Source organism: Dicentrarchus labrax, unplaced genomic scaffold (genome assembly GCF_905237075.1).
Source record: "Dicentrarchus labrax unplaced genomic scaffold, dlabrax2021, whole genome shotgun sequence".
Taxonomy (NCBI): Eukaryota; Metazoa; Chordata; class Actinopteri; family Moronidae; genus Dicentrarchus; species Dicentrarchus labrax.
This window is the reverse complement of record NW_026136724.1, coordinates 2,334,233-2,361,127: the sequence shown is the minus strand read 5'-3', so window position 1 is coordinate 2,361,127 and position 26,895 is coordinate 2,334,233. Positions and strand designations below refer to the sequence as shown.

The window sequence follows — 26,895 nt, the reverse complement described above, 5'->3', positions numbered from 1 at the left end:
TAAAATGACCTTAAATGGCGCCCACCGTGGTCGACATGTTTGCTTCGCTCTCCCGACGTAACTTTGTTTGTTTATTTTTGTTACTGTGCATCTTACACGCACAGCTTGTGTGTGCGACAGTAAAATACAGCAGGAAAGAACTTCTGGACATTGGAAAAGTTCAACACGAGCTTAAACACCGCCTGTTGGACTTTGACCTTCTCCTACACCTGGACTGGCAGGACACAGCAACACCGGTGCGTCCACGGCGGAGACGAGGCAAGAGAGGGGGTCTACATGCTAGGCTAAAGGCTGGATTTACATGACCACCGCTACCTAGCCTGCTGCTGGCTAATGTCCGCTCTCTTGAAAATAAGATGGACAAGCTGAGAACTAGGACTACAACGTGAGATAAGGGAATGTTGTGCTCTTATTTTCACTGAGACCTGGCTCTCGGACAGCGCACCAAACTCGGCTCTCCTGCTCCACACACACTCCATCAACCGTGGAGATCGTACAGAGGCCTCGAAGAAAACCAGGGAAGGCGGTGTGTGTGTGTACATTAACAACAGATGGTATGGGGATGTGCAGGTTGTTGAAAAGCACTGTTCACCGGACATTGAACTTTTAATGCTAAAGTGCAGACCCTTTTATCTACCGAGGGAGTTCACCGCTGTGTTTCTGCTGGCTGTATACATTCTGCCACGGGCTGATCACGTGACTGCGCTGGGGATGCTACAGGACCTCATCAGCAAGCAGGAGACTGCACACCCAGATGCCGTCTTCATCGTGGATGGTGATTTCAACCACTGCAACCTCAGGAGCGTCCTACCAAAGTACCATCAACACGTGAGCTTCCCTACAAGGGAGAGGTATACTCTCGACCAAGTGTACAGCAACGTGAAGAACGCCTACAAGGCTGTGCCTCGGCCGCACTTTGGACTGTCAGACCACATCTCAGTGTTCCTCCTTCCCAGCCTACAGACAACTCCTCAAACGAGCCCCCCCCCAGTAAGTAAAACTATTAAAGTATGGAATGAAGAATCTGAAATGGTGCTTCAGGACTGCTTTGACAGTACAGACTGGGATGTTTTTAAAACTGCTGCTCTGAGAGGGGACTGCACTGTGGACCTAGAAGAATATGCTGCAGCTGTAACTGGCTACATTAGCATTTGCACTGAGAACATTATCTCCACAAAACGCTGCAAAATCTACCCCAACGACAACCCTGGATTAACTGTGAAGTGCGGTACATGCTATGTGCTCGCTTTACTGCATTTGTCTCGGGTGACACTGAGGACTACGAAAAGGCCAGATATGACCTGCATAGATCAATCAGACAGGCCAAGAGACAATACAGAGTATATTACACCAGAGATGTTCACAAGTCTTTTTTTGCAAGTCCAAGTCAAGTCTCAAGTCTTTGTGGGGTGAGACTTGGTCAAGTCTCAAGTCTTTGGTCACGAGTCCAAGTCAAGTCTCAAGTCTCTAAAAAATAAAAGTCATATGTCTCTTCTGGTTGTAATGAGCATTCTGTCATCTGCTGCTATTCGGTCTACTAAGAATACTGCACAGCTATATCTAAGAAATTCAAAGCATTTACTATATTATTATCACTCCTCTATCTATTAGCATACAGTATCAGTACTGATTAGTTGATGAGATCCTGTATTATGGATTCAGTAATGGCCTTCTGCCTGGGATGGCCCTGGCTGTATATCTGCACACCTGGTTTTTTTAAGAAAGAGTCAAGGCTGCTCTGTCCCTCTGCACTGCCACTGGCCACATTTTTTGCTCTGTTGAATTCAGAAAACCTGTAGATGAACAACATGGAAAATTAGGCTGTTATTTATAGTAATAAGATCTGGATGATATAGCTAACATTTTTATGTGTAGCAAAACACATCTGGAACCACATGTTTCTGAGAGAAGAACTGGATCTGAACTAATGTTGCAAGCTATATATCGATCTTTTATTTCTGATTATAGAGAGGGTTGCTAAAAAAAGATATAGACTAACTCAGGGTAACAGGAAAATATTGCTATTTCCTCAGGCCATTAGACTCCTGAACCAGAACTCAACTTGACCACTCCCCCCACCACCAGGACTCAGCCTGACACACACACATACACACACCCTTGCACATATTTTCATTTCTGATTACATTATTTTGATTATATTCAATTACATTATATACATCATATTAGTTTGATTTTATTCATATTTATCTTATTTATTCTATTCATAAGGCCAGTTTAGGAGTAACCAGGAGACATTTCACTGCATGTTACTCTGGAACTTCTGTATGTGACAAATAAAGTAATCTTGTAATCTTGTAAATCTAACATTATTAGTCATGCAATAATAACTAATCATCCAAGGTTTGCACTTTGCAACCGTATTGTTTAATTACACTGGGTCTCTAATGACACATTCCTCTATCCTCTCACTCAAACTCAGTGTAATGGTAACCTAGTAAACCTGTAACATTAACGTTACGTGGTTGACAATTAACCTGTAACCTGCCTGTAAGCCAACAGTATGTATTTTCTCGTCAGACGTTTTGAGTTTCCTCAATATTAATACGCCAAAAAAGAAAACATAATGAATGTTCACGAGTCTCAAACCACGCATCCGAGTTGAGTCTGAAGTCTTTTGAGCACGAGTCCAAGTCAAGTCTGAAGTCTCTGTGTGTGCGACTTAAGTGCGACTCGAGTCCGAGTCGCAAACTTGAGTCCCCATCTCTGTATTACACCACTTCTGATCCCCGGAGCATGTGGCAAGGTCTGCAACACATCACAGACTACAAACAGAAGAGTTTGGGGGCCTCAACCAGCAGAGTCACACTACCAGATGAGCTCAACGAGTTCTACGCTCGTTTCGAGGCCCTCGACACCAGCTGACAGGGAGAGATTCTGGCCTCCGAGGGCATACTGGACAGACCACTCTCTGTGTCACCGGTAGAGGTTCGCCCGCTCTGAGAAGAACAAACCCACGGAAGGCAGCTGGCCCAGATAACATCCCTGGGCGTGCACTCAGGGTTTGTTCATCAGAGCTGACGGAGGTGTTGACAGACATCTACAACCTGTCCCTCGCTCAGGCCTCGGTCCCCACCTGCTTTAAGGCCACCACCATCGTGCCCCTCCCAAAAAAGGACACTGTGACCTGTCTTAAGGACTATTGACCTGTTGCACTCACTCCAATTGTGATGAAGTGTTTTGAAAAGATAGTCATGACACACATTAAAAAAAACATCCTGGCCACCTTGGACCCCTTACAGTTTGCGTACAGACAGAATCGTTCAACAGACGATGCTGTCAATGCTGCCATCCACACTTCCCTCACACACTTAGAGGGCAAGGACACGTATGTAAGAATGCTTTTCATTGACTACAGCTCAGCATTCAACACGGTCATAACATTAAGGCTCTCTCAAAACCTCCTCACCCTTGGACTGACACCCTCCCTCTGTAACTGGGTGCTGAACTTCCTCACAGATAGACCCCAATCAGTCAGAGTTGGGAACCGGACCACAGGCATCAGAGCTGTGAGCACAGGGACCCCCCAGGGCTGCGTGCTAAGTCCGTTGCTCTACACCCTGTTTACCTATGACTGTGTCCTCCCAGACCAACACCTGCATGATAAAGTTTGCAGACGACACTACTGTCATGGGACTGATCAGTGGTGGGGAGGAGACGGCATACAGAAGAGAGTTGGCAGGACTGGTGGCCTGGTGTCAGGAAAATAATCTCTCATTGAACACAACCAAGACAAAGGAGATGATTAGTGATCCTAGGAGGGGGAGGAGGGAACAGCACACCCCACTGTACATTGGTGAGACAGAGGTAGAGAGGGTGAAAACCTTTAAATTCCTCGGAACCCACATCAGCGAGGACCTCACCTGGTCTCACCACACCCACCAGCTCCTGAAGAAAGCCCAGCAGAGACTATACTTCCGAAGAAGGCTGAGCAAATTCGACCAAGATCCTCAGCAACTTCTATAGATGTACAGTCGAGAGCATCATCACCAGCTCAGTTACAGTGTGGCATGGCAGCTGCACTGTGCAGGACAGGAAGGCTCTCCAGCATGTAATAAAAACTGCACAATTCATCTCTGGAGCAGCCTTCCCATCACTACAGGACATCTACACAACCAGGGTCATCAGGAGGGCCCACAAAATCATAAAGGACAATTCCCACCCACAACTTTACTCTCTTTACACTCCTGCCATCAGGGAGGCGCTACAGGAGTGTGAAAGCAAGGACAAAAATACTCTCTAACAGTTTCTACCCCCAGGCCATCAGACTCTTAAACAGTACAACAAATTTTTATATTGAAATCTTTTGAAATATTTTATTTTGATATATTTTCTTACTGTTCTACTTGTGTGTTACCTCAGGGAGTCGGGCAAAGTAAGATTTTCATTGTGCGTACTAGCCTTGTGTTTATACTGTACATATGATAATAAACCTTTTGAATCTTTGAATGTAAATGTGTCTACAACAATAATTTATTACATGGTTTGGCTGTTGGTATGCTCATGTCTGCTTGGGCAATTTGACATCAAGGATCACCCATCCAGAACCACTTAGCTGTTAATATTTTTTCATATCAACCCATTTGAAAAGGCATCCTAATTCATGCTCAGAGCAATGATATTAAATGAGACACTGACAAAGCCATTAAAATAAAAAAGAAAAACCTACAGGCATTATTGAACATGATTGGTGCTGGAGCTTTGAGGTGGAAAAAGAGCAAACCAAATCTGTACAGATGGCTGGCTGTCAGGGAGAATAATCACTAATCTAGATGCTTTACCACATTTGAAAAACAGCTGAAATTGGAAGAGTGTGTTATCTGATGGATGGGCATGAAGCCTATTAACACTATCTCTGTTGTACATTCTGTATTTCCACACATACGTTGTATGTATACATGCTGTACAGTGGTGGAATGTAACTAGTACAAGTACATTTACTCAAGTACTGTACTTAAAGGTCCACTGTGTAACATTTAGGAGGATCTATTTTCAGAAATAAAATATAATATTCATGATATTCATTCATTAATTTATAATCACCTGAAAATGAGAATAGTTTGAATTGTACCTTAAATATATATATATATATATTTTTTTATATATATATATATATATAGTAGCCCAGAACTGACAAATCAACACTGGCTCTAGATAGGGGTGTTTTTAGTTTCATTTTTCGTGTGTTTCACAGCCACCATAGTTTCTCCTTTGCACTGGGAAGAGGAAGGTGAAGTAAAGGACACCACTAGATGCCACTAAATCCTACACACTGGACCTTTGATTACAAATTTCAGGTACTTGTGCTTTACTTCAGTATTTTCTATGGCTACTCCCTAATAGTCGAGTAAACTGTTGACAAGAAGAGTCTTAGTCGACTCACTTTTCATATGTCAGATATTTGCAGAAAAACAAAAACAGCATCAAATGGGAGCTGCGACTGGTCGACGGGACTGTCGCATGGGCCTTACTGCATGTGCTAACTGTACTAGCTGCTGCCATTGGCTAGTTAGCAGTCCTATTAACTGGCTGTGGCTGGCTGCTGTGTTGAGGTAAATGAACTAAATGTTCAGTCTCCTAGCTGGTTGTTCTCACAGTCATTACAGCTTTTTCTGTTAGCGTTTAACAGACAGCTGTTAAAATATATATGTAAATAATCAAAGGTTTATATCATGAACGTGCTACGACTAGTCGACTATTGGCTTTATCTAACGACTGCTAGTCGACTAGGAAAATCTTCAGTCAGGGACAGCCCTAGTATTTTCTTCTCATGCTACTTTTTACTTCTACTCCTCTAAATCTCAGTGGGAAATATTGTACTTTTTTACTTACTACTACTACATTTATTTAACAGCCTGAGTTACTTTACTAATTAAGATTTTTGCACATGAAACATACTAACACCGACGTACAACTGAAACAAATTTGTTGAATAATCCATTGACAGAAAATTAATCTGCAACCATTTTAATAATTATTTAGCCATTTTTAAGCGAAAACATTTAATGGATCAAACTTCTCAAATATGATGATTTGCTGGATTTCCTTTGGATGATTGGACTGTCATGGCAGCTCCTATCATTGTTGTAGTTTTAGTGTGTTTTCAGTGTCTTTAGCCTGTGTTTTTTGCTATTTTTTACTGTTTTCTTATTTTCTTACTACTTTGTTCACGTCGCCTAAATACTTTTTTGGCGTTTTTGAGCACTTTTTATTTTTTGTTTGCACGGGTCTCCATGGCGACGGCGAGTCGCATTGTTTTACACCCGCGACCAGATGATCGCCCTGAGGCCCCCGAGCATCCTGACTGGAGAGAGACCCTCCATACCGGAGGAGCTGAGGAGACGGCGAGGCTGCAGAGCGGGGGTTAAACGGAGGATGAAGAAGAGGAGCTTTAAACCCTACAAACGTGGCTACACGAACAGATACCGGACTCCAACGTCACCATTCCCGGCTTCCAGACGGTTCGAGCAGACAGGGACACCACCGCGACCGGCATGAAGAAAGGAGGGGGACTGTCCGTGCTCATAAACAACAGGTGGTGTAACGCCGGGCACGTCTGTGTGAAAGAGCGTCTGCAGCCCGGACATCGAGCTCGTCGCCGTCGGACTTCGTCCATGTTATTTGCCACGGGAACTTTCCAGTGTTATTGCCATCACTGTCTATGTTCCTCACAGTGGTCTTCATCATCACCATCACTGTTTACATTTATGATGTCTTATTTATTCTCCTGTACAGCACTTTAAAAACAACCAAAGTTGACCAAAGTGCTTAACAAATAAAGTTGGATTGGATTGGATTGTATTAATTTGAATGTATTTGTAATAATTCTGAGGTTTGGACTGTTGGTTGGACAAAACAAGCACTGTGAACGTGTCACTTTGGGCTCTGGGTAATTGTGACGCCATTTCTCACTATTTTCAGAATTTTTACAAAGCAAAACATCAATCAATTATGGAAAACATAAATCAGCAGATAAATACATAATGAACATAATCATTAGTTCTGGTTCTATACAAAACAGTCAACCAACTACAACAGTAAAATCAAATCTTTCACATTAATGCAAGAGTCATAATAATGGTAAATGGTAAATGGACCTGTACTTGTACAGCGCCTTTCTAGTCTTCTGACCACTCAAAGTGCATTTGCATTACGTGCCAGCATGGAGCAATTCGGGGTTCAGTATCTTGCTCAAGGATACTTCGACATGTGGCAGGAGGAGCCAGGGGTCAAACCAACAACCTTCCGATTAGTGGATGACCCACTAACATTTTCAATGACAGATTTACTGAAGAATTTTCTTTTATCTTAGCACTAGTGGCCTCCAGAGATGGGGACTCGAGTTTGCAACTCGGACTCGAGTCGTACTTAAGTCGCACACACAGAGACTTCAGACTTGACTTGGACTCGTGCTCAAAAGACTTCGGACTCGACTCGGACTCATGTTTTGGAACTCGTGAACAATCATTATGTTTTCTTTTTTGGCGTATTGATATTGAGGAAACTCTGAAACGTCTGACGAGATTAATGTGATTCCTTCCTTTGTTTCATGGTAACCATGGTAACCATATTACGCATTGGGTGCACGCCTCACAGCCTCACACACTAGTACCTCGGATGACGACTATGGCGACCGGCAGCACACCTGCAGCTGCTGCTGTACCATTTGTGACTACATTTGGTTATAAAATCTTCAAACAGGACGGCACCAACAAAAGGAGCGCTGACTGCAAAGTCTGCAGTACCCGAATCAAGGATGCTGGATCCACCACATCAAATTTTATCAGGCACCTGAAAACTCACCCGAATAGATCAGTCACTTTAGCGCATATGGACGGTTAGCTCAGCATCAGCTATGTAACGTTCATTTAGCTTGCTACTAGCTTTGTAACTGAATATTTGAATAGATGAGTGAATGTTAGTTTGCTTGTCACACTTGTTTGCATTGAGTGGTGTTGACATGATGTAAAAAACAAACTAATATGATGTAAATAATGTAATTAAATATAATCAAAATAATGTAATCAGAAATGAAAATATGTGCAAGGGTGTGTGTATGTGTGTGTGTCAGGCTGAGTCCTGGTGGTGGGGGGAGTGGTCAAGTTGAGTTCTGGTTCAGGAGTCTAATGGCCTGAGGAAATAGCAATATTTTCCTGTTACCCTGAGTTAGTCTATATCTTTTTTTAGCAACCCTCTCTATAATCAGAAATAAAAGATCGATATATAGCTTGCAACATTAGTTCAGATCCAGTTCTTCTCTCAGAAACATGTGGTTCCAGATGTGTTTTGCTACACATAAAAATGTTAGCTATATCATCCAGATCTTATTACTATAAATAACAGCCTAATTTTCCATGTTGTTCATCTACAGGTTTTCTGAATTCAACAGAGCGAAAAATGTGGCCAGTGGCAGTGCAGAGGGACAGAGCAGCCTTGACTCTTTATTAACAAAACCAGGTGTGCAGATATACAGCCAGGGCCATCCCAGGCAGAAGGCCATTACTGAATCCATAATACAGGATCTCATCAACTAATCAGTACTGATACTGTATGCTAATAGATAAAGGAGTGATAATAATACAGTAAATGCTTTGAATTTCTCAGATATAGCTGTGCAGTATTCTTAGTAGACCGAGTAGCAGCAGATGACAGAATGCTCATTACAACCAGAAGAGACATATGACTTTTATTTTTTAGAGACTTGACTTGGACTCGTGACCAAAGACTTCAGACTTGACTTGGACTTGCAAAAAAAGACTTGTAAACATCTCTGGTGGCCTCCCCAGGGACTACGGATGAAAATGAGCTTTAAGCTATATCTGGTACAATACATGTATTGTGCATTGTCTTTAAGGAAGAGAGTATTTTAACAGTGTGGTATTAGTACCTCCACTTAAGTAAATGATCTGAACACCTCCACCACTGATGCTCTATCATTGTCCACCTACTGGGATCTACCAACAGGCTCTGACAGCTCTGCACATCTACTGAAGAGAGAATGCTTTTTCAAGGTTAACACAATCCACAGCGTTTTTACTGTGCCTGAAGTAGAACCAAATGTCTGTCGCTTTGAGTTCGGGGCTTGCTTGAGACTCTTGATTAATGCAGGTCACGTCTTGTATGTCTGAAGTGACTGAGTGTGAGCGCAGTGGGGATGGCGGGGTCTCACCTTGAGGTCTGACACGTCTTTGTAGCACTTCTCAGAGCGGGTGTGGTCGGACAGCTGGACGTTCCAGAAGCAGGGCAGCTGGTGAACCAGGAACGGGTTCTGTTTGATCACAGCGTTGAAGATGTCCTGCAGTAACACACACACACACACACATACACACATACTGAGCCTTATGCGTTGCCTTATGTCATCTAAAGGCCTGCAACACACAGTCTACTCTGACTCTTCTAGCTGTTTAATAGATGACCACACAAAGCTGTATTACATCGTACCCTGCTTATTGCATGGATTCTGAACTGAAAACCACTTTAATGAGCACAGTAAAACAATGCGTACTAAAAACAGCAAAACTAACACACTTTCTCAAATAAAAAATATTTATATTTTATTATAATTTTTTAAATGATTCTTTAAAACAATCATCTATGTCTTTGAATTAAGGATTTATTTCCACAAAAGCAGAGTTGGTCATTGTTGGAGAGACAGTTTAGGTAAGATTTATTTTGTTTCTGTCCACTTTGAATGATGTTACGATGTTATGATGATAACACGAGGAAGTTGATTGGTTGAGACTGCGACTTCACCGGTCACAATTCACCAGTGTTCACTCCACACAAAGTTGAGATGGAAATCTGCTTTGCCACTAAAAGGTTCCGCACTTTCCCTCACATAGAATGGACATGAACGGGAGATGAATATTTGTCGATATGATGATATGTTGATATTGCGTATGTGTGACTGTGCCCTAAATTTTTGCATCGGTCCAATTAAAGACTCTGTGATGGTTGATCTCATGTATGGTCCTATGGGTACAGGAATAATTTCATCACCACCACTAGCAGCAGAGGAAGGAAGAATTACTGTAACACATTATCTCCAGATGTTACTGCTGTGGGGCCAGTATAGCAGTCCTGCCTCTTCTGTCTTGTTAGAGTTTTGTGTTCCTCCAGATGTTCAGGTTAATAACTAATGTATGTGTAATCACACTTATAAAGCTGAACACTTGGAATTGCTTTGAGGAAATGTACCTTGGTCGGAGAGACTTTTTTGACTTTGAGATCTTTGTGGATTCACAAGAAGAGAGTCTCGGTGACAGACTCTAGTTTCCTAATGGGACACATAAAAACTCTATAGCCACATAATGAATGCTGCAATAAAGGGGGCTGACAGTTGATTGGAGCTTATACAGCAGAAGGCAGATGGAATGCTCAAACGATTTCCAAAGCCCCTTTCATTTTACAAACTGCATACCTTGCGGGACTTTACTTAATGAAGGTTTAATTAAAATCTCATAAATGCACCTCTCATTTAGATGAGCTCTGAATAGCTCCGAGATAACGGAGAGACCCTGCACCAAGGTCTGAGTGTCTGCCCTTACTATGGTAGATAACAGAACACTGCACGGTTTAAGATAACACCTATTTATGACCTTCAGGAGGATACCTGTATGCTCAAGTGGGATGAAAATGGTGCAATACCTGCAGCCCTGTCTCCTTGAAATGACGTTTATATACAGTGGTAGTATAGTTTGTTGAAATGTAATGCTGACCGAATTACATTTTCTATTAACATAATAAGGAAATGTTGTTTTTGTGGGTTTTATTTTATGCAATCTAAAGACCACGATGATGAAAAGTTCATGCCAGGGGGCGTGTCTGTGGCGTGGTGACGAGTTTGGACTTCATTAACAGGAATTTGTTGTAACTTCAGTGTACTTTGTCTAATCTTTCAAACTTAACATATGATGTCTGAACATGTCTACATAGCATTATTCAGTCACAGTCATAGCACCACCTACTGGCAACAGGAAGTAAGCCTTGTATGGCAATCATCATCTGATTTATGTGAAATTTTCATGACCACAGCACTGCTTGCAGCTTTAATTATGAAAAGAATGTAGTTATACACAAACACAATTTCTAGGAGACAGGGTTGATACCTGGAACCAAACCTTTCTACAGCTTTGTAAAAGGAGTGTTCTGTTGCACTCTGAGATAAAAAATAGAGACACAGATATATGTAGTTTTTTTTTTTTTTTTTCAATGAAGGCTGTTGTGGGCACCTTGCAAAGTCACATCAATTGACACATATCAAATAGACCGGTGGGAATCACGCTCACATTGGATGGTGCTGTAGATCACCATTTATGTCCACTGCCAACGTTCAGTGTCAAAGCAGGAAGGAGTTTGTCCTTTGTGGAGCGAAGCGTGAAAGTAAGTGTGTGTAGGTCACAATGGTGGACAGGCGTGTGGTGCGTCACGTCACACATCTACAACAAACCGTCACTCTCAAGCATTGTGTTTCACTCGTTCATGCACAGAAAAAGTGAGAGAAAAAGTTGTCAAAAAGAGAATGACAAAGAGAGTTCAAGGGAGATGTCTAAACCCTGCTCACTTTCTCAAGCAAGTCACTTGCATCCCACTGAAACACAACAGAGGAGAAGTGCGCTTCACTGCTGTTCAAAAAATAGCATTGTTGGTGGGCAAAATAAAAATAGTGAGCTTACTTGGACAAGGTAACATTAAGCAGTCAATACTGTATGTTTCAAACACAGTGCTTGGCAGACTGTCCGTAACCTCCTGCCCCCATTCCTTTCTGGTTGGGGGGGCTACCACTGACAGTTCTGACCTTCCATAACCGACAATATGACGAGCACAACCACTTTTACTCAGGTGTGTGGAGCTGAGAAACTATGCAGGGTTTGAAGTCTCTTTTCCATTCTTCACACAACTACCTCTGTCAGTTTTCGTGTGCAGAAGCAAGTCAAACACCATGAATGCCTTTGAAGAGAGACTATCTCAAAGTATGTGCCGTTATCCCCATTTGTATGATTCATGGGGCCAACACTACAATGAAACACACAAGGCAAAGAGTTCTTGGAGAGAGATCAGGGAGGCTAGGACGGCAGGTTTTTCACCCAGCTTCCAATGTGTCCAGAACAGGCAGAAACACTTTAGAAGTGTTTGGATGAAACATTGTACAAAGTAGTTTGTTTGAAGCATACTGTAGCTTAGTTTAACAGGAGAATTCCAGTTAGCAGTGGCCGAAAATAACAGGGCTTGCAACAGTTTATAATGGGTCAGTGTATCTTTTGGTTGTTTGATTTTCTTTTCAGAAATGTGTATTACTAACAACATTTTATTTAAGTTTTGCTTTAAAAAAAATAATATTTTTATGGAAAATAGAGAGTTATTACCTCTCGTGCAGGTGCATGTACGCTACATGCTAGTCAGCTGTTCGCTACAGTTGGTACTGTGTATTCTAGTGTCAGTTTTTTGTGGTCAAAAATGGATGAGCAAAATTTTCGATGTGGTTGAATGGGTGATTTATATTATGTATTTTGTATAAAGGTCCTAGCCCACAGGGGCCGTCGGTGAGGGTCTCTTGCCCTACAATAGTTTTGCGGTGTCTTCTGTGCCGTTTGGGGCTTGGTGACCGCCGTCTGTGGCTTTGAGTTCGGATGGTCTTATTTTTCAACTCCATCTCATGTGATCACTCAAATACACTGATATTTTAACAACAAGCAGCTGATCTACTTCTATAAATAAAGTGAGAGCAGGCAAACCTACAACCATAGGGCTGCTTTTGTTTATATTCGCAGTCCTAGGTCTTCCAGAGTTCTTTTTTGAAAGAAGAATGCAGACTACCACCACCTGTATAGTATGGAGAGTTATTGCCTCTCGTGCAGGCGCATGTTTGCAACATGCTAGTTAACAGTTTGCTGCAGTTGGTGCGGTGTGTTTAGTGTCACTGTTTGCTCGCTTTTTGGCAGTTTGTTGTGACAGGGCTTTAAAAAAAAAAGGAAATAAGTGCTTTTATATATTCTGTGTCTGGATGTGGTCTAAACACTAGACAAGACAAGAACAGCAAATTTCCAAAGTGCCAGAGTTGCTTCACGAAGGGTTGAAATGTCTTTGGAACCCTACTCCGACTCGATTTTAGATATGGCAAAACAAGACCTGTCATCTGCAGAAATTGCAGTTAGGTGAAGAAAATGGAGCAACCAGTACAAGTGTTTTTATGGTTTGCCCATGTAAAATGGCATTTTTTTGCCAATGGGTGGCAAGTTTGCATGGCTGGGCTGTGAGGATATGTGTGTGTGTGTGTGTGTGTGTTACCTGGTCTGCCAAGGAGGTGGACAGCATGCTCATTAGTTCCCTCTCTGCAGTCAGCCTCCACATCTGCTCCCATCTCAGCTTCCGTAGACGATCCAGGAGAAGCAAAATCACCCCTAGAAAGCAGAGAGAGAGATATGGTAGCTTTAGAGACAGAGAGATTAGTATCTAGCAGTCTGGTAAAGGTGATAAAGTCCCATCATGAGGCTCTGAATCACAGCCTTGTGTTTTCTGAGATAAAGCTGTAGACGTTAAGCTTAAAGACAGACTGGCACTGGATGGAGAAAACATGTTAAAATCCTCCTCGAAACACAAATCATTCTTAGAAGCTTGTGTGTTTCTTTTCTGCTAACTTTCTCCAACCAACCAATAGGAAAAAACTTCTTCTTCCTCTCAGTTCCCTGGCTAATAAAAGAAATCTTCCTGGCTGCTACAAATAAAATCAAACAGCCAATTTTCAGAGGGAGAGACATGGTGCATATTTTTTTTTCCAGATAGGAACAAACAAAGCATCTTTCACACCCCGCTGTGCTCCATCTGTTGCCACGGCCACCGCCACAAAGCCGACCAGCCGCAGCTGAACTGCAGGCTTTCTGTCAAATTGCTGTTCTGTGTAAATGCAACACACGCTTTTCTGTTCCTGAGATCGGCTGTTTGGTCACACTGACAGGACGTTTAAGAGCAGAACACTAAACCTTTTTACGACACGGGCGTGTTGGGGTGAGTGTTACACTGCTCCCACTGATATGTGTGTGCTGTGAAATTCACAGAGCTGCTGCAGCGGGTCGTGCTGTTTGTTTTGGGTTATTAGGGGTTAATAGAATGGTTATCCCCCTGCTCCACACAGCACAGAGAGAGCTGTAAGTCTCCTACAGGAAAAGACCTAGCTGAAAAAAATATATAGGCAGTGGAAAATAATAACAAGGTGTAATGGAATCAAATCAATTCCACTATCAGCTGCTTTGTGAAATTACACCACGCTCTTTATTGAAAATGTTTTTCCAGACAACTTTTAACAAGCCTAGTGAACACCTGCATATTTCATCAATGCCGATGCAGATGAAACTACCTCACTGCTTCTTCCACTGGCTTTGAAATGCTGGAGACTGAAGTTCTCAGAAGAAAAAAGGAAGACAGAAAATAAAAACACTTGGACAGTAATCAAACATTTTCCTGTTACAGATGGTAAATGAAAATAACCTTGGATGGGTTGAATAACAACATCAAATTATAATCACAGAGAGCGCTCAATCAAAATACAAATTATAAGTAATTAATTAATTCAATACTGCATATGAATTATATACAGGGCGGCTGTGGCTCAAGAGGTAGAGCCTGTCGTCCACTAATCAGTTTGTGGTTCGATCCCTGCTGTATGTCCAAGTGTCCTTGAGCAAGATACTAAACCCCAAATGGCTCCTGATGCTGTTCATCGGTGCACAGGCTATAAGGAAGAACCTCAAAAGTATAGTCCTTGAAATATGCCATACCAGAAGTAGAACAAAGCACAACAACATCTATTCTCTCATATATGAAATAGATTTTTGTATAAAAAGTGGTTTAATTGACAGATATTGTGGCACATCCCATAAATAAAATAAATACAAAATAAAGCCAGGCGGAATGGGAGATGATACACCTGACCTAATGTAATTTTCATAATGCAAGCTCTGATTGATCCCAAATTTGGTGTGGAAGTGGGCAAAAATGCACTGGCAAAATACGACTTCTAAGTATGTTTAAAGAACCAGTGTGTAAGACTTAGTGGCATCTACTGGTGACGTTGTAGATTGCAACTTCCTCACTTCACCCTCCCCTTCTAAGGACAAAGGAGAAACTACGGTGGCCGCAAGACATGCCAAAAATGCAAATACTCCTATCTATTCTAGTGGGCTACTGTAAAAAGATGGCGATTCAACATGGCGGACCCACGGTGTCTGTCGATATAAACAGCTCATTCTAAGGTAAGAAAGACACAATTATTCTTATTTACAGGTGATTATACACTAATGAAAACATACCTATGAATATTATATTCCATTTCTGACAATAGATCCTACTAAATGTTACACACTGGACCTTTAAAAGTACTACAAGGAGTTTTTAACTAGTTATGAAACAGTTTCAATATTGATGCCTCTAAATGACCAACATCACAACAACAGCCATCAGCGAGCAGATTGGATATTTCTATTAGAGTTATTATGAATTCCTGCCTGGATGTTTTGATATTTTGCAGCTGTGGGTACACCTGTGTTGTTTTACATGCATACTGAGTTACTTTGCTATAATTAATTTACATAAAACATGTGTCACTATTTTCACCATACAAACTCAAAATCTGCTTAAAATCAAAGTGTAGTATGCAACTGGGAAACGTAGCCATACATGCTAACGCCATGCCCCCCTGTACTCACCAGTGTTGAAGCCCCTGCCCAGAGCCGGCCAAGGTCGATGGTTCTTCCACAAGTTCCCCAGGTACCAGTCGCTCTGGTTCTCCACAAGACCCAGAACCTGCTGACCTGAACACAGCAAACAGCATTACTGCTTTGTCACATTCTCTACATCCATTTCTTTTCTCTGCAGCTTTCATTTAATTAACCACAATTCATTGTAGAGTTTATTTCATTATCCGCTTCATTGTATTTACTTTTTTTGTAGTTACTTACTGTGTCCTGGGGGTTTAGGCTTAAGTAATGTGGGGCCTTTCAGAAAACCAACATTTGAATTTTCTTTTAATGCTGCATATATTTAATATGTGATGTTCATGGATTTATTTTATGATGAAAGATTGTAATTTATTTCTTTTGGCGTACACATTCCCATCAGTCTGGTCCGTCTGCTCTCACACTGGCTGGTAATTTTCTTGAACAATTTCACATACTTTCAAACACATTCACAGCCCAGAAAAGGATGTGGACTTGGAAATGTGACGTCTATCCGAGATAGTTTTATCAAAGAGTTATATCAGCCTTGAGGAAAAGGGTTGTCCTATAAGAGGACAGAACATAAATACACTTACATTGAATATAACTATGTATTACATTCCTAATGGTAAACATAATGCTACATACTAGCTGTGGTAACATGAACATAACAACATAACATTGAAATTGTTTAAATTGAAGATTTTTTATTAGACAAAAAGGACCTGTATCCTTAAAGGTATAAAAGTTTATAGATTTATATCCAGATCTGTATATCATATCATATTATATGGTATTACATCAAATCAAAATAAAGTCTGTAATCTTCTGCACACGGACAGTATACCGGTATGTCCATATGCAAAGTTATATATATATATATATATTTTCCAGTGTTTGGGTCAACCATTCACACAGAATGTGACCTAATACGGTCTGGTCTTAAACCTTCACTCTATGTAAAGGCCAGCAGGGGAAGCTCCATTGGCTGTAATACAAGACCTATAGTATTCAGTCTTCTGACTTGATTTATTAGCTCAGTGAACAGTTTCCTAATGAATTTATGGTCTCAATCTCTAGTTTCAGTCTTCTTCCAAACAGCATGATGTTTATTTAGTAGATTATGGTCCTATTTAGAGTAGAATAGATGATAAAGCAGGGTATGCTTTAGGGCTTGGCTACCTTGTTATTGAGAAGTCATTCTCAGTGAGTCTGTCAAGCTGAACGCATTAAACTCAGAGTTGTGCTACACTTAACGCATAACAAATTCAGCATAACATTTTCCAGAAGACAAATTCCAACAGCACAACAACAAAGTTGTGTCATTTTCACCTCACTATTTTCTAGGGCAAGACTTGTCTGATATCAACTTATCACAGACATATGGGTATATGCCGCCCAATAAACAATAACAAACTGAGGTACAGAAATGCCACAGAAAGGGTAACACAGAAACAGCCTCTTTGTCTATCAGAGAGCGTTAACAGCCCCAACAAGCTGTTGAATGTCATGCCAACGTCATACACCATTAAAAAAAAAAAATGCAAAGAAATTATTAGAAATAGATAAATGATCTAATTACCAAGCAAATTAACACAGGAGTGGACCATAAAACAAGGAGGCTTCTTCATAAAACCTGGTTCTTTCTGCAGTTGAAATGTCACTCTTTAATTTATGGTTATTCAATTTTAGGATAAAACATTATTTGTAGCCATTGTTTTTTTCTACAGATAAGGACATAATAGAATCATGATCTTTGGCTAACTTGCTGTTTTTCAATTCCGTACGGTTCGCATAGTGTGCAGACAGAAACAGAGGTTGGAGGGGGATCAGTGGCAGACACTTCAGGGTCAACTAGTTCAACACAGAGCCAGCAGAAACATAATCCCTTCATAAAGTGGGCTTTTATGTCTGAGTCAATGACAAACCAGGAGAGAACTTAAACGGCCAACTTCACAAATGGCACACCGCCGCCACCAGAGATGGTGCAAATTGAATTCAACACTCAGTTCATATGAATTTAAAGTTTTTGAGCCACCAGACAAAAGGTATAAAGAGGACAGAAAAGCAGGTGAGATGAAATAAAGAGTGATCCAGGAGATGAAGAGGGGAGAGGGGAGGGGGATGTACGTGGGCTTCGGGGCGAGAGATTATGAAAGCCAAGCTGGGTAGAGATAAAGGTCGAGGAGATGGGCATTAGGGAGGAGATATGAGCGTGGAGAGTGGGCACGGGTGTAGCGGTGGCAGCTTTAATGAAGGCTGTAAGAAAGATTAATGAGTGCTTATTGGAGCAGGCGGCAGAGAGCAGGCAGCCCCCTTTAGGAAGGCTGCAAAACAAAGAACACGGATCTGCCATCAAGGTGACAACTGAGCGGCACAATTACAGCTCAAAAGACAAAACACTGCTCCTTTTGGACAGACCTCACAGGTGATTCTACTTTAAAAAAGGGCCTGTTGAATCTCATTGTCGGCAGTGGTGGGAAGGAAATTGTACTGCAAATCCTTCAACTCCATACCTTTATTCATTTTTATTGCAATTAGGCAATAAACCTATGTGATTAATTACAATTAAATAACCACTGTAGAGCCCTGCAAGGTACCACTCCTGCCCACTCCCACAAGATCTGCATCAGGATTGCAGAATCCCAATCCCAATGCAGTCCTCTAGACCAGTGTGTAAGATGTAGTGGCATCTAGTGGTGTAGTTGCAGATTACGACCCCTTCACCTCACCCAACCCTTCCAAGTTTGTAGAAGGGACTATGGGGACCGTTCTGGGCTACTGTAGAAAACATGGCGGTTGAACATGGCTGAATAGTGAGAGATGCAATTTTCTGTGGGTTTGTCACTATAAGCAATAACACATTTCACATTACACAAAGTGATTTTCATACATTCTTAATAGGAGTATTAAACTTCAAACCAGGGGTCTTAAACTGCCAGCCTGGGGGCCATTTTCCTGAAGAAGATAGCAGATTTTCTGTGAACAAGTCTTCAATCATCAATCAAGGAAATATAAAATGATCATACAAAAATATATAGGAACTGCTGTCTACATTTCTTTTGTTACTGTTGGAAATATTTTTTGAATATTGCTCTTTCTTGTAGTACTTGAACATAGTGGCCCTCCCATGCAATGACAATACCAGTAGTGGCCACAAGCCAATTTGAGTTTGAGACCCCAACTTTAAACCATCAAGTTTTAAAACCCCAAAACAATAAAAAAGCCAAAACATTAAACAGCTCTTCTTTCCTATCAATATCACTGTCATTGTTTATGTTCCAGACTGGCAAAAGACCTACCTTTCTTACAAAAATCTTTGACTAAATCCCAACATCCACAATGAGAAAAACTGATGAGCAACTGACCGTGAAGCCTCAACAATCGGCTTTCTCAAAAAACAAACAAAAAAAACAGTCAAATACTAGGTTTCCAAGTCAGAGAGCCATGACCGGCAAGAAAAAGGAAACAAAATCAATACAGCTTTACCCTGTTTAAAAAGAAAGAAGGAAAAGAAGGAAGGGCTCTGGTCCAGAATAATATCTCAAAGAAAATATCCTATCAAAAATGATGATTCCTGACACTGTTCTCTATATTCAAACAAAGCTGTAAGCCACAGCCAGTGCATCAGCTTTTTTAATCTTCAAAACAGATTCATTCACATTACACTGTTTAGTTGCTATTGATCCTGTAATTTACCGACCTGTGAGCCCCTGAAGGATTAAAGCCAATACCCGCTATTTAGCAATTAAAGTCTGGTTAGAATGTATTACAGAGTTGGACATAATAGTATGTATGCATCTTCTACATAGCAAAGCCCTCACACAGCAAACCTCAGGCCATCCACAATTTATTTCCCTGCATGCAGGCGGCTGAGGGGGGAGTGAGCAGTTCTTAAATTAGCTGTGGAGATGTACCAGGAGATCAGTGGGAGTTTTTACTGCTGAGTCAGTGGTGCTGATATAAGTAAAGATGAATGCCAAGGTCAGCAGGCCCAACATACACTCTTCACTCCACTATTTCATCCTCCTGCTGCAGCTCACATGGAGCATTGATGAACAATCTGATCAGGAGACACATTCAACAGATGACTGCTGAGAGATCTCTTACAGTGATTATGTAACAAATTGTTCATGTGGAGGTTGGTTTTCCACGTCCCTGACATGCTCCATGCTAGGGTTGGGCCATAACTGGGAGTTGTATTGTGCCGAAGTGACATTGCGTTATTGTGGCGGCTGTGGCTCAGGTGGTCTCGTAATCAGAGGGTTGATGGTTAGATTTTTGCCACCCCCAGTCCAATTGAAGTTTGGCGAGATACTGAACCCCAAATTGCTCCTGATGGCTGCACCCTGTGTGTGTATGTGTGTGGGTGAACTTAGCATTTGGATAAGAAGCATTGTACCACTCCTGTTGAGCAGGTCGGCACCTTGCATGGCAGCCTCTACCATCAGTGTATAAATGAGTGAGTATGGATGAACGTGTGGGAATACGCTTTGAGAAGTAGGTAGAAAAGGAAGGGGCTTTGTAAAACTTTAATTTACCATTTAACAAAGTTCTGTTGTCCAAATTTATGAAGCCAAATAAACTGTAATTAAAAACTAAGCAAGTGAGTCAAAGCTTGTTTTACACATGTGAAGAGATTTGGTCTGATGTAATGCAGTAAATATTAATTTGATTATTTTAAGTTTACATTGTGTGAAATATTGGATATACCATACTAAGTCAAATATAAGATGATAATCATGTCTGAAAAATTAGGGGTTGTACTTTAATCAAGGACTACGCAACATTAAATACTCCATTTGAATGGACAACACCAGTGCTCTTCCACGAAGTTTGCCATGTTGAATGTTTCTACAGCGCTCACCACAGATTCTCCTTTACACTTGGAAAGCTGAGCTGTATTCAGTTCTGCAACTTCACCACTGGATGCAACTAAATCCTACACTCCTAATGGCTTTTTGCCTTTGATAGTTAAAGGTGTAGATATAGGAAACATTAGCAGTGCATTTTAATCTGGTGGACATTTGTTTGGTAGCTTGGTCAAACCCAAGGTGCAACACACTGTTGTGTCTCAGGTTGCTATCTGTTACTGTTAACCAATGAAGTATCTGACTGGCTAATGCACAGACCACACATGTTCATTTTATATACAACCAAAAATTATAAAGTATATACACTCTCAAAAGAGAGCACATGAAATATAATGTATATGACAGATCTGTATGCTGTAGCAGAAAATAAAACATGCAGTTTAATGGAAGTTGGACTTTAATCCAAGTGTCCTCCTGCACAGCAGACAAATCCAACTTGGGTAATGTAGAATTTGAATAAATCACATTTTATCATCAATTATATGCCTGTATTAATAAAATATAGGCCAGACATTTTGACTTGTCATAGCAGCTAAAGCCCAGGTGTAACTAATAACATTAGCAACAGCTCCGTTCTAGTCAAGTATCCCAGTAAACCATGACAGTGAGCCAAAACATCTGCTGGGAAAAAAGGCCCATTAAGTCTGGCCAATGAATGGCCACATTCTTTTTCTTAAAGAAAAAAACAACATGTAAAACAAGGGGCTAGTTAGCATGATGAGGCAAATCTCTGTCTCTGTCCTGGTGTCCTTGAACACCCAAGTGATCAGCTAAAAAGCATTTCTGTCACATGAGGTTTGAACTGCTGAAAAAGAGAGAAATGATGCCTCATGCACTTAGAAAACTGCAATACACTTAAGTGTTCTTAATTCAAGGACAGGTAGCTCATAGGTTACACTGCCAAAGCATCATCTGCCAAGAGTTTTGCTGATTGCAGGAGGCATGGATTGAGGGAAGGCATGATGTCATACTGTAGTGCAAGGCGTTGTCATGGCGACCCACTGCTCTCATTAGGGCAAATGCATTTTGCATATAGACTGCAGGAGCAGGAAAGGTTAGAATTGGGTTTATTTTATAATCATCTTTTTTCTGAAAATGTTTTCAGGAGTACAGCCAGAACCATCATGTATTGTAGAACATTCATGCTCTGGAAATTCTCCTAGCCAGTTTGGATAACTTAAGGAGTAAACTTCTAAAAAATCTAAAGACTGTAAGACTACCTTTTAATATCCACAAAACTGGAGGATTAAGTTTGACTTGGAAGGAGCTGAGGGACATACATTTTTAATAATTCAACACATTTTAGACTCTTATTAAGGCCCTGCTGATACCCTGGAGACAATCAGAGCTATTCTCATCTGCAAAACCTTCCATAATCAATCACCTGCGCAATTTCATGTCTCATGTCCTTCCCCTTGTCCTTCTCTACAACCATTACTGCTCATGTTGCAACCAAGAGCCTAAGATATTACCAACAAGCAACTGACTGAATGGGTAAATATACTATTTACCATGGCCATTGAAGCTGAGAAATTTCAGTGCTGCAGTTCTACACAGCTGCTACTTAATGGTTCCTTAGTATTTTTATAGCGTCAACAGTCTTTAGTGGCTCTGACCTCCATTTTCACCGAACAGCCCACTGATTGGCTCATGGTTAATCTACCTTGTCTGTCTGAGCAGAGTGAAGAGAAGGGAGCCACCACATGTGCTTGTATCTTTGATGAGGGTGCTTACAACTCTCTCTGTCTCAATAAACCCTCGCAGCATTACCTGGAGACAGTCTGGAGAGCTGTCTTTAGGACAAGTACAAGTTCTGCACTTTAATTTTTTATATTAGTAATAGTTCTTTGAAAATAAAGCAAAATGTCCTAGACTGCAGTGTTCATTTCAGCACACAGTATGAAAGTGTTGGATAAGTTAAGAAATTTAACCTGAAGTTGGTGCTGTAGGAAAGTCACAGACTTGCTCAAGTCAGACAGGTTAAATCCCTGGGGAGCACGAATGTGATCAGCAAATTTCACTGGATTATGACTATAATATAGTGAGATAGATTGTGGTCAAAGTTGATATTTATGTATTCATATATCCTTTATCTGACACAAAAAAAACTTGCTCACAGGGAAGTCTTCCAGTTAGATTTGAATATGTGAATGTGGCTTAACCAGTGCTTGAATTGGACCAAAGATGGTGCCAGTAACCTAATTCAGCACAATTCCAGTCCTAACCACAACATAAGCCTGTGCCTGTCTCCACGCCGGGTTAGGCAGGGCCTGATTTGCCAGCGAGATGGAAATAGATGGTTCACTGTGACGGGAACAGCCAAGAGGGAAAGACTGTCAACTGCAACTAAACTACCACAACAGTATGACTTCTGCTGTTCCTGTTTGACCTCCTTGAACAAGAATGTTGTGTGGAGTAGATCCTCTGTTAAAGCTGTGCAGCAGCACTGACAGCTTATTCAGTAGATGGCGAGGTACAGCACTATATCTAAGTGACCACTCTCGAATGAGTTTTGCCACCAGGGAGAGACCACTATGAAGGGAAAGCTCCTGTTTGCAGGAGTGTTGGGCCTGAGGCTGCAGGATGCTAAATGGGTTAAAATCCCAGTGTCACATGGATGGGATGGGTTCCAGCTCAGCAGCTTTGTGGAAAGACTTCATCACACCAGTGATGGGCAATTATTGCTTATGTCAATCAAAATGATATCAAGCCACGTCCCTGTTCACTGATAAGGGTCTGTTTCTTTTTGCCTGCCTATAACTCTGTTCTCTGCCTGCATTTCTCTCACATCAACACAGATTATTGGGGGTAAATGGTAGATCACAAAGATAAAACAATGAAAGTAGAAGCTGTTAGATAAGCCTTAAAATGGGTTTCTGTGATGCCATTGTCAAACTGTCATCAGCTTTTTAAGGATGATATTTAACTGTGTGATCACAGCAGAAGATGTGAGGAACAGAAGTGGCTGGCTTTTGTTTTGGTGAGATTGGTGATGAGACTCAGCAGCAGGAAGGACTTAACTGCCACTGTCCAGAACATTGACTTAATTTCAAACTGAGGTTAAATTTAATTATCCACAACATGATGGTGCAGCAACCAATTTCAGATAAACATTTGATTTTCTTCCCACTGTAACTTTGTATACATAATTAGATGCAGAATCTCATTGAGCCCTTGTTTCCGTATGAGAAGAGCTAAGATGCTAAACCTTCTGGCGGCAAAACCTTGAGTGTAATGCAGATTTTACAGCTTGATGCAGCTCTAAAAGTACAATCAACTTTGATCTGTTTGTCAGTGATCAACCAATGAGATGACTGTGATGTTATCTGAAAGCGACCAGAGATGGATTCAAAGTTAATTCGTCATTTACTTTTTCAGGCAACTGCACTTTCTCCTTTAAAAGGCTCATCTGGCACCATTATGGCTGTGGGATTCCCCTGTTGTCTTTACATACAGACTTAAGACTGGATGTGTGATGGAGGGATTTTCATTATAAATTGATCCTTCAAATAAAATTTTGTCTCCACCGAATGCAACTCAAGATTAAACAGTCTCCCAGTGGTGTGACGTGTTAAAGGTCCAGTGTGTAAAATTTAGGAGGTCTATTAGGAGAAATGGAATATAATATTCATAGGTATGTTTTCATTAGTTCATAATCACCTACCTTTTCATTCAATGATCTGTTTTTATCTACAGAGGGAGCAGGTCCTCTTCTACAGAGCCTGAACTGCCATGTTTCTATAGTAGCCCCCAAACGGACAAACCAAACAGTGGCGTTTTTGTAAGTGTTGCAGCCACTGTTCGTAGTTTCTCCTACACACTTGTAACTTTAGGGAGTTAAGGGTGTTGTAACTTGCAACTATACTGCCAGATGCCACTTAATTCTGCACAGGGTTCCCACTCTTTTTAAGAAATAATTTTCCAGCAAGTGCTGTCCTGGATTGTCCTTGCTACTGTCTAGTATTGACACATTCAACCTTAATTCTTCCTTTTTTAATGATGCAGGTTTATGATGAAATGTCTCAGGTTCATTACAGCTGGTCAGCCTTAATGGGATTTAGACAAGCTAAAGGTAGCTTGTTTTTGTGGCGCTCTCTCTTTTTAAGTGTCATAGCGCAGAGCCTATCCTACCAACAGCCGAGTTTCAAAATAAAAATACTAAAACTAGTCTCTAAATTTCCAGGTATTTCAGGTTTTCCAGCGCACGTGGGAATGCTGCTAGACACTGGTTCTTTAAGAAAGGTTCAACTTTATGCAAATATCATCTAGCACACAAGAGCAACAACCTGTGGAAAACCAATTACGTTCAGTTTGATTCACTCAGTTATTTTCTTCTCTACTCAACTGCGTAACAGTTCTTCAAACAAAATGGAGGAAAAACTGATTGTTGAGTCAACAGTTTCCCAATTCTCTGTGCAAGAACTTTAACAAGCCACCCAAACTTTAATAAGAGAAACCATGCATGAAATCATGTTGCTCAAAAATGAAGTACTTCAGCAGTACCAATATAGTAGCAAGAGAAATAAGTAACTGCCCAATCAGAGATGACTATTTAAATTATGTGCTCAACTCCCACCACACTTATCATGCTCACAAGCTTCATGCCTGTGAGAACCAGGATGCAGACTGCCACTTTGAGTCCGCATTTGTGAACAGAAGGTTACACTGTGTGCCATTTTTGTGCATTGCCATGGCAACCCCCTTTTATTTCCATTCCATTTGGAAAAATGCCTGAAAAATACTAAAGAAATGAATCAGCAGACTGACATATCCTGACTTCCCTAGTATGAGTGAGGCTACTAAAACCCTGTATCCTACACTTTCCATAATGGAACCAATAGCATCTTGTGATAACCTCCCTTCCTGGCAAACTCCACCCCTCCATTTTGTATTGCTATCTCTTAAAAATGTGTAGTCTCCAAGCCCTGACAGCATCATCATTATCAGATCTAACAAAGCTCCTCCAGAGCCACAGACTACATTATCCAACTGTTTTTCTCAGGCTGGGTAGTATCCATGACAAGGAAATTAACCTTTGTAGCAGTCGCTGGCATTAAGCCAGGGTGCCAGTCTCAGTCTGACAAAATGTAATTTATAATATACAACCAGCAAAACCCTACAAAGGAACTGATATAGCCACCAACCTCTTGAACTATCACAATAAATGAGACCATTCCCAATGTACAATACCCACAGTTCAAATCACCATAAAGAAGTTCTTTCTCAACAAAACTCCTCTTTGGGTATCTAAGAAGCAACACAAAATACTGTTAACACAACCGTTGGCCAACAAAAATGAGTCATGCCTCTTGCGTCTAATAAATAAGCTAAATAAACTGTTTTTCTTCAATAATCCAGAGTTACCTCCCTCAGGTCGGCCAGTGCACTGCTGTCAGCCTGGAAGCCAGACGGTGAAAGCTGGGTCCTTGGAGTAGAGAGGATGATGGGGAAGAGTAGTCAGATTCTGCAGAATGCGCAAACTACGAGTTACTGACTTTTCAAGCAATTGCCAGGTGTTGGCAAGCTAGATGACGCCTCTTCTACTGGTGAGTGGATACATGCCATTTTCTTTTCAAACACCAGCGTGAGACATAGGGAGCATCCTTAAAAGGTGCTCATAGCCACACCTTACTGTGTAAAACTGGTGGAGATTAATACTAGAATATATCCGCCACAGAGTCCAGGTGCATCACCTCTTTTATATATATATATATATATATATATATATATATATACACACAGATTTTACCCCTTACTGGTATGTGCATCATTTAATCGGTATGGTACGATGTGGTAACAAAATCCTTATCATGCATCCCTATAGTTTAGTGAGGATAAAACTATATTTATGCTAGTTTAAACTACTGCAACTGCCTGTTGGCTTGCTAAGGTCTGTTGTCTTTAGTGCCAGGACCTAACCAGGACCACCCACAACTGCATTATTGACTCTGTCTCACCCAGCAGAAAATTAACATGTAAATCCGCTCTTTAATGCTTCACTTACATTGGCGTACAAACCCCTTCTGCACATCTTTAAGTGCTTCATGTTTGCATGTTGCTGCTTTGGTATAAAGCTTGTCAGATGCTGTGGTGTTGAGCGGAGGCGACAAAATAGGTCACCCTCAGCAAATTCATGAAGACAGGTGTAGTTGCTCACCCATGATTTATATAACATTGATGAACAGAATGCAGTGGATTAAGGGTGTGGAAAAGTTATGTTTATTGTATGTTTTTGTAGTGACAGGTGTGAGTAGAACTCATATAGAGGGCAGACGCCTGTGAAACTATATAGA

At 41.1% G+C, this 26,895-nt stretch overlaps 1 protein-coding gene across 2 annotated transcripts in view; it reads right to left on the bottom strand.

The window, feature by feature from the left end:
* large1 (LARGE xylosyl- and glucuronyltransferase 1) overlaps window positions 1-26,895 on the bottom strand; it is a 157,707-nt gene that overhangs the window by 31,672 nt on the left and 99,140 nt on the right. For both annotated transcript variants that reach the window (XM_051392030.1, XM_051392029.1), the window contains 3 exons: window positions 15,720-15,824; window positions 13,306-13,418; window positions 9,188-9,313 (listed from right to left, as the gene is read on the bottom strand). In XM_051392030.1, coding sequence (XP_051247990.1) covers window positions 9,188-9,313; window positions 13,306-13,418; window positions 15,720-15,824 — 344 coding nt within the window. The remainder of the gene's footprint in view (window positions 1-9,187; window positions 9,314-13,305; window positions 13,419-15,719; window positions 15,825-26,895) is intronic.